Source organism: Phoenix dactylifera, chromosome 1, assembly GCF_009389715.1.
Source record: "Phoenix dactylifera cultivar Barhee BC4 chromosome 1, palm_55x_up_171113_PBpolish2nd_filt_p, whole genome shotgun sequence".
In the NCBI taxonomy this organism is placed as follows: domain Eukaryota; kingdom Viridiplantae; phylum Streptophyta; class Magnoliopsida; order Arecales; family Arecaceae; genus Phoenix; species Phoenix dactylifera.
Window position 1 is genome coordinate 16,939,570 of NC_052392.1, and position 8,596 is coordinate 16,948,165.

The window sequence follows — 8,596 nt, forward strand, 5'->3', positions numbered from 1 at the left end:
AACACCTTATCCATGTTTTTTTTGTTTTTTCCTCCTCTTGTGCTGTGCGTCTTAGTTGTTTCAACGACAGTCTAAGGTTCTACATCCCATATCTGTTGGATTATACAAATTTTAGTAGTCCTACGGGGACAGTGAGAGCAGCAAATTTAGAAGCCATATCAAACTTCGGCAACATCATGTGCTCCCTAAATCCAGTACCTTTTATTACAAGGCCCACAACCTTCAAGTATATCTCCGACATCTTAAGAACAGTATCAGCCGTCTGAAATGCTGCACAGCTGAATAATTTTTCGCTTGAGTTCTGTTTCGCTGAATGATTTTGGCATACTGATGGTCGACCAAAAGTGAACTAACAAATCACTCAGATGTTTCCTAACAGAGTGCTGAGTGCTATGAACTGGGGCTTCTTTTCTTTCCCTCACATCTTGTTCACAGCACTTGTATCATTAGGTAATACTTCAACCTATAATAAATATATGGCTTCTCATTAGTTGCTTTCATCAAATATAAGAAGAAAAGAATTTCAGGACTTCACAATACTTGCTATACTGGTGTATTAATGCCAATGCTTCATCAATAACGTTACTTTCTGAGAGATAGCATCTAGAAGCAATGGGTCAGATTAATCCAGATATCTAGTCAGTTCTCTGAATATTGACAATTTCCGTTTCATCAATTTATGTTAGTTTTGTCACCCTGCGAAATAACATCAGTTTAGGTTCCAAATCCACCAATGCAACCATAGAGTGTCTAATGTCTTTTTCTTTTTCCCATTTTTCATCAACCTCTTCTTTCCTGCTCTTTCTTATCACAGTGTTTGGAAATTAAATAAAGATAAAAATAACACCATCTACCAAGCTTTTGCAACAGACTTGATGCATCTACTAGTTTGCACTTGTTTTTTTCTTTGAGAATAATGGAGAAGCAATAAACCTAAACCTACAAAATAGCATGCTAGGAACTTTTCTCCTCGAAGCTATCTAATTATGGAACCAGGTCTCATGAGTCTACAAGATGATCTAACCAGCAGACACTTCGATAAACCTAACTATCATGCAAAAAATATATGAAAGAATTCTAGTATCTCTTCTACCAATATAGTTCTCAAGAGCTAATGAGTAAAAATGTAATATTTATTATACTCTATTTCCCAGCTTCTGTTACTGATATTTCTAATGTTGAAATGATAATTAAACCAGGTCCTTTTGCAGAAGAAAACTTTCATATCAAAAGTGTTTGGTGTACCCTATGAAGAAATCTCTTGATACTGTCTCAACCATCAACTTCTGGTAAAAGTTGTTCCCTTGCATCCCATACACATGAAGAATAAACTGGTATTAAGACATTTAGCATGTAAATCAATCGGCACTGGCTTTGCCCTGACCAATTTAAAACACGAGGAGAGTACTGAGAGATGAGTGAGGTTCTCAGAGGTTTGATTTGAATTGCCTGAAGTCCAGAGTCTGTGACTTCAGCTGCATCCAGGTCAATCTTTCCTTGCTGAACTTGATCAGGATTCCTCTTACACAATCTCTCTGAGGGCTCCATTGGAAAATTACAGTGAGAAAAGTAGGAAGCTCATCCGAGTAGGCAGACAATTCAAAGGAATTTCGAAAAGAAGGAAACAAAAAGAAAAGCTAACAGCTGATTTGATGTGGTCCAAAGCTGTTAGTCTGTGAGCATGGCACTATGTTACCTGTTTTGCTTTTCTTGACTGTGTACGTCTCCCTCTCTGAGAAGCTGCTCCTCCATTCATCTTCACCTCCTGAAAAGAACGCACCGTTCGAGAAAAAGAGGAAGATGAAGAAGAATTGAGCAGAAAAATGTTTTTTTTTAGCCTTTCATTTTTTTTAAGAAGAGGAAAAGAAAAACCAGTTGTCACTGAACAACCAAGTGTGCTAATTAACAGAAAACTAAAATTCAAACAAGGAGTATGGAGAAATAATATAAGAAAAGATTGGACTATTAGTAATCAAACCCAGAAGTCAGTCAAGAGGAAACAGAAGATTCAATGAACCAATCTGTACTGTTTCAGTAATGGAGCTGATATCCTTGACTAAAACACTAGGAAGAATGAGCTAATATCCTTATTTAGCATCTGATATGTATCTAGATCTAATGTGATTGTTACATTCCATTGCAAGCACCAGTGCTCTGTGGTAGATGCAATCTGTGTGCTGAGAAACAGCTTGGAAAATCCGATAATTGTGACAGTTCGAGTATTGCCATAGACATAGGCTAAAAGGGTCTGCCATTGAATGTTCTCTCAATCTATCATCCCGGGAACTGCTGGTGAAGACGCGCAGAATGGACCTCTAACTATGATCAAAATTATTTTATCCAAGCAGAGCTTGAACCTTGCTCCATTCTGATTCAGCAGCCAGACAATTAAGCAGAAACTTTCAGGATCAGTGTCTCCATGCTGTCAGGAAAACTTCTCATGACAGGACCATAATAAGATTCCTGAATACCGCACACGGATGCTTGAAATAATTAATTGCGAGTGTTTTCCAAACTCTCATGCAAAAGGAGCGCCATTCAACAGCCAATCAGAAACAGGCAGAAGGTGGAAATTTTCAAAGAGGAGAATTAATTTCCCATGCAATCGTAATAAAAAGGTTCAGTTGCAGGTCGTAACCATTGCAGACAAACCCATACATATTCGTAAGAGAATCCTATGGCAGAAACTTCAACACAGGACATTCAGAAAGATACCCAACTACTTTGATGGGCATGACTTGAGAAAACTAGCACCGACAAGGGTACCCCTAGTTCTGTACCAAAAGCATCCAGAACCCACAATAGTCACTTGTCATGGAAGTTTTTATTCAACCAGAGCTTGAATTTACCTTATGCGATCATCTTGCAACCTCATTATCATCAACCTGCTAACCCGATCTCATCCTTTACTGCATACATATCAGATGGTACTTGCATAATAGCGAAAGGATAGCTCTTATATCTACTTCCTGAGCTAGGAGCAACTCCAGGACTTGATCCATAATAAAAGTTTCACCTTAGGATAATTTCAGATGGCGAAAGAGACAAATAGAGATCAATTTGACGTTAAAGCAACGAAACTTTCTTTCAAGAAATTCTCCAGATGTTACACATAGATGATACACATTTGAAGAGTAGGGCAGCTGCAAAGCAGAATTGAAACCTACTTGTTACAAACTACAATATATATATATATATATATATATAAAGTGATTCGCCATCACAAAAGAGTATATATAACAAATTTCTTTCCGCTTTTGTAGGGATTGTCACAAAGGAAGGGCAGATATGCTTTGAGAAGAAAATATAAATATGAGATGGGCTGTATGCTTGCATCGAAAAGAGAACCTGCCCTACTGATCTTATATTAGGATATTGTACTTCCATAATCTCTAATGCGCAGCAAGAGTGAATCTGATACCTGTTTACTATCCATTGACTATTGAGCCAGAGTTTGTAGTAAAGTCTGATGGATCCCAATCCAAAGTAGAATTATAAACTGCTGCCAGGGACAGAAAGACCTCAGTCATGCTTGGGCGAGATGCAGGGTCGCATGTGACGCAGCGCATTGCCAACTCAGCCACAGCAAATGCTAGATCAAAGGGATAATCATTCTGTAGATAAGGATCGACAAAACTCCTCAACTTGCTCCTCACATCTTCTCCGCTGAGAACTTCCCCTATCAACGACCACAGCAGCACCTCCTTTTTCTCATCACCTTCCTTGGCGAAGGTAGCTTCCTTACCTGACAGCAACTCCAACATGACCACTCCGAATGCGAAAACATCGATCTTAGGGGTAATGAGCCCATGCTCTAGATACTCCGGCGCCAAGTAACCCTGAGTACCAACAACATGCCTCGTGAGGAGCGGGCCTCCCGAATCCTCCACCGGCCTTGCCAGCCCGAAGTTGGAGAGCTTCGCTCTGAACTCCCTGTCGAGGAGGATGCTGCTGCTCTTCAAGTTCTTGTGGACATACGGCGGGCTCGTGTAATTGTGCAGATAATTGAGCCCATCAGCGACATCGTGAGCAATCTGAACCCTCTGCCGCCAGCCGAGATGACTCGAAACACTCCAATCCCTCTTCCGATGAAGCCAGTCACTGAGAGATCCCCTCTCGGCGAACTCATAGACAAGGTAAGTGTTCCCTCCGTGGAGGCAGAAACCGGACAGCCTGACCACGTTGGAATGATTGACGTGCTTCAATATATCGATCTCATTCGACACATCACCTTTCAGCCTCTTCACCGCTGCATTGTCTCCGTTGATGACAGCCCGGTAAACGGATCCTTTGATCCTGTGATCTTCCCCGAAAGACCCGGTGGCCCTCTCCAGTTCTTGGAACTTATACAACGTCAGCGACCCGATGACGCTGCGGATCTCGCTAGAAACCAAAGCATCCGACGGGGACCCGGCGATCTTGGGACCTTGAGGGATTGGCTGGCGTTCACGGCGGCGGCGCCAGCACAAGAACCAAACCAGAACTCCACAAATGGCTAAAACACCGACTCCGATTCCGATTCCGATGCCTATCCATTTCTTGTTAGAGCTGCCCTTGTCGCTGGTCGCGCCAGGGGAAGTCGGCGGAGGCGGGGAAGGCGGCGGAGGCGGGTTCACGAGCCCCTCCTTGGTGGGCTCGGTCTTGAGGGGCACCAACAGCGTGGTGAAGGGATAGATAACGGAGCTGGATGACAAGTCATTCGCGTCCAGAATCGACTGGGAGTCGGTGTTGAACCTCTGGGCTATCGCGTCAACGTCGTCGCCCGTGGCGACCAAGTAGGCGAGCAAGAACTTGAAGCCGCTGGCGGTCTGGTTGGCGGTGGGGCAGGCGCAGCGCAAGGGGACGACCACCTTCTCGCCGACGGGGAGGTTCCGGCTGTTGTAGGGGTTCTGGGCTATCAGGGCCTGGCAGGTGGAGAGGCCCTGGTAGGTGTTGTTGGCGACGATGAAGTACGTATCGGTGGATTTGAGAGTGTAGGAGGCGTTGTGCTGGTAGTACTTGCCAGAGCAGGAGCAGGCGCTGGGGACGAAGACGAGGTTGGAGACAGGGACCTGGGAGCCGTCGGCGACGCCGTTGATGGTGGAGACGTTGGAGGCGTTGACGTTGAGGAGCTGGCCGATTTGGACGGGGGACTGGTACGAGGTCTGGGATCGGAAGGTGAGGAAGGTGGAACAGGAGTTGCGTTGCCCGTTGCAGGAGTAGCCCAGGGTGGAGGAGCCATTGGTGCCGTCGCAGTTCAATTGTGCGTTGTTCAAGTATTCTTGCTGGGCTTGGGAGGAGGGGAAGCAAAAAAGAAGAACGGAGAAGAGGAGCAGAGCAGTAGAGCAAGAGGGCTTCAGCTTCCCCATGGTACACCGGGTTGCTGCTCCGTTGACCGTGAATAGTTGATGATACAGAGAAGTCGCCTTCCAGTCGTCGGAAGGGAAGCAAACGATGTTGGTTTCTTCGTCTTTTCCTTATTCTTTTTATATGTTTTCCCACTAACCATGAAACCAGCTGGATACATCCTACGCAAGGAAGTCAATATTGCACACTTGACCGAGTGAAGCAAGTGGTTATCGTTTGCCTCTCCTCTAAAATTATCCCCACAAGGTGTTTTAAGATAGCGTTTGATTGTGGTGTAAAAGCATACCTTGTACAGGGATAAATCAATGCCATGAAATAGAGATATTTTGATATTTAGTTGGAGAACTAAATATAGAAAATAAGTGGAGAAAACAATTTATATCAAATATATGTTTGAATTTTGAAGATTTTTAGATTTTATAATAAATATAATATAGCTCTTTCATTTTTTTTCATGTTTACAGAATAGATAAAGATCAAATGATAATTGAAAAAAAATAATAATAAGGACAGACTTATTCTGTATATGAATAAGGACAGATTTTTTTCCTTCTTTTGTCTTCTTAAATCTTTTTTGTGGAGCAGGGGTATCTATATGAATCATAATTTGATGGAGGATGGACACGTAAAAATAAAGTACGGCTAATGACCAAAGGGACTACAAATTAGAAAGATCTCGAGTCCGCATTATTTGAGGGATTACCTGGAACCTATCCAAGATTGTCATTATATGGTTCTATATATGTTGCTCGGAGCTCTCTGTAGAGATCACCCGACTAACACCATCAACCATCCGCGCATAGGATGAATCCCTGCTATCACATCTCAAAGAAACTGAGCAATCATTGTTAACGTGTAATCAGTAGAAGCACACATATCTAATTATATCATTTGAGTGAGCATCATATCTTTTGAGCGAACACCATCAAAAATTGCAGCTCCCAATTGTGCATATGATTTAGCAAGTTCCCCGAAGAATTGTTAAAGCATAAAGAAAAATAAATTTGTTTGTCTAAATAGATAGGAAAGGCACCCTAATCCTGTTCTAAACTCTCTTTAGACATCATATGAAACAATTCAGAAAATTTAGAACCATCCATCTAATCACAAGAAGAAAATCCAGTCCAATTCAGGCTCTCCAGAACAGGTCACCAATTGTTGGTGAGGAAAGAGTTCTCCGTATGTTCTCTTTATCTTTTAAAGCTTTAAACATTTTTGGATTTGCCAAAAAGTACGGATTTCCTTTATATTTTTTTCCTGATTCTTTTCTTTGCATTGATTTCCGTCATACAAACTTTGTATCTCTCCTCCATCATACCATATCTATCTTTTTAAAGGAACTGTATAGTATAATAGAAATATGCACCTCTAATAAATACTAATATGACTTCTATTAAAAGCTTCAAGAAGCAGTATATAAGATGTATGTCTATCTCAAGAATTAAAATGATAGATGCTGAGTTGCTTTGGGTAAATTTTGACCTAGAATTGTCTCACTATAGTAGTTGGGTTGTTCTATATTTGCTAATTAAAAATCTCCATGGGAGATAAGCTACAGTCTTGCATTATGAAATACACTATAAATTATTATATCAAATCCCCAATTATAGAACTCCTAGAATGCCTTTTGTTGTCCTTTTACCTATTTATTTATTTATTTCAGTTATAATTAGCCAAAGCTAATATACAATCATATGCTTAACTATATTTATAGCAAAAAATGAAAAAATATAGCAAATTGTACCAAGAAACAGGGGCCAAATTAAGCTAAGTTGGGCCACTTGTATCGGCATTATGTCAAGTAATTCTTCACCAGTTACTTAATGTTACTAGGACATAAGATTATGCCAAAGTAAACGAAAAAAATATTTTTAAGTTTATGTTAGACGCAAATGTTGTTAAAAAAAATAAACACTCAATTTTGGCATTCCAAGATAAGCTAGCAGGTCAAAGAGGGCTGAATTCAGGTCATAATAATCATATGGGACTGCATCTTGGGCTGTAATTGGGATTAGCTTTAGTTGTGTCAGATTTGGATTGAATGGAACAATGTTTTATAAACCAGACCGAACTGGCCAGTTGTACGGATTGGACTATCAACAAATCTAACATTCAATCCAGACTACACCTGTTTAATGGACGGGCCAAGCAGGACTCAGCCCAAGATATAACTAAAATTAATCAGGCTCGAGCTCAGTATTTACCTCAACTTCGGGCAAGGCCTTAAACTTGTTGACGGCCTAAGTCCCCACCCCGGGGACTTCCTCTTTCACAGCCTCCTTTAGGGCTTCCACCCCGATGCTCTCGATCATGAGAATTGCCTCTGCCACTGCCATGGAGAAGAAAGGTCGCCATTTTCGGCATCCAAAGGTGGTTGTTTGGGCACCAGAGAGGGCGTGTCAAATTGGCACGATGTTGGCACATCAGAGAAAGATCTCGACGGCTGTTGACAAAATTCAAGGGCTTCAACGGGTTTGAAATTGAGACCCATCTGCTCCCATCTTTAGACATCTACATTCATCTGACCTCCACATACTCATCAATTTGGGGTTTTCTTCAACTACACCCAAAAAAATCTTATAAATCCAAGAAATTAATCAAACAAGCTCCGAATTAGGGAATTAGGGTTAGGGTTCTAAAATCACCTATGGAATCATAATCTAAATCAGGCCTGGAGTAAGCCTACATTGTTACCACTATTCTAAAGACTCAGGTCAAGGTTCTAAGGATTTGTCCAACCTGTGGTGACCTATTGAGTTGAAGAGCCAAACACAAACCTTTTTCTGTAATCAGGTTAGTCTCGAATAACCTAACACTAAGTTATGAGAAATCCCCACTTAAATCAATTTATTTCAAGCGGGTTCAGATCGAATATTGCCAACCTTAACCAAGCTATGAATATATCCATCATCCTTTAACTTGATGAAGTCAGCTAAGTTGATTCAAGCAGATGTAGTCCGAATCAAAGGTTGGCTTGCCTCTAAAAGCAGCTAAGTCAAACTGACTTGCAGAGTTGTGAAAACATAAGTGACCAATGAGAAGCTTAACATTTAAGAAGTTGTCAAAGATAAGGCAAATTTGGTTGCTAAGTGGTCTTTAGTCACTTTAGGCAGAGATGACTATGTTCCCTCTCATCTAGGAATTGACACCAAACTTCTGGGCATACATAATACGTTGTTTCTTTGTATTCCCTCAAACAAGGATCAGATTGATTAGGCATTGGTAGGATTTGATTCTCTATCCGGTTATA

The 8,596-nt window shown here is 41.3% G+C and overlaps 1 protein-coding gene across 2 annotated transcripts; it reads right to left on the reverse strand.

Annotated features, from left to right (window-relative positions):
- Nucleotides 1–1,075: 1,075 nt before the first annotated feature.
- Nucleotides 1,076–5,745, reverse strand: LOC103701426 (protein LYK5). Of its 2 annotated transcripts, XR_003384557.2 has the most exons (3): nucleotides 3,422–5,745; nucleotides 1,697–1,765; nucleotides 1,076–1,535 (listed from the first exon to the last, which is right to left on the reverse strand). XR_003384557.2 is itself a non-coding variant. In XM_039128221.1 (2 exons), the coding sequence occupies exon 1, from the start codon at nucleotides 5,346–5,348 to the stop codon at nucleotides 3,429–3,431; it is 1,920 nt and encodes a 639-aa protein (XP_038984149.1). In that variant the 5' UTR covers nucleotides 5,349–5,745; the 3' UTR covers nucleotides 1,948–3,143; nucleotides 3,422–3,428. The 2 variants fall into 2 exon arrangements, 1 of the variants encoding a protein (XP_038984149.1); XM_039128221.1 differs by lacking the exons at nucleotides 1,076–1,535; nucleotides 1,697–1,765 and adding an exon at nucleotides 1,948–3,143.
- Between the last annotated feature and the right edge of the window lie 2,851 nt (nucleotides 5,746–8,596).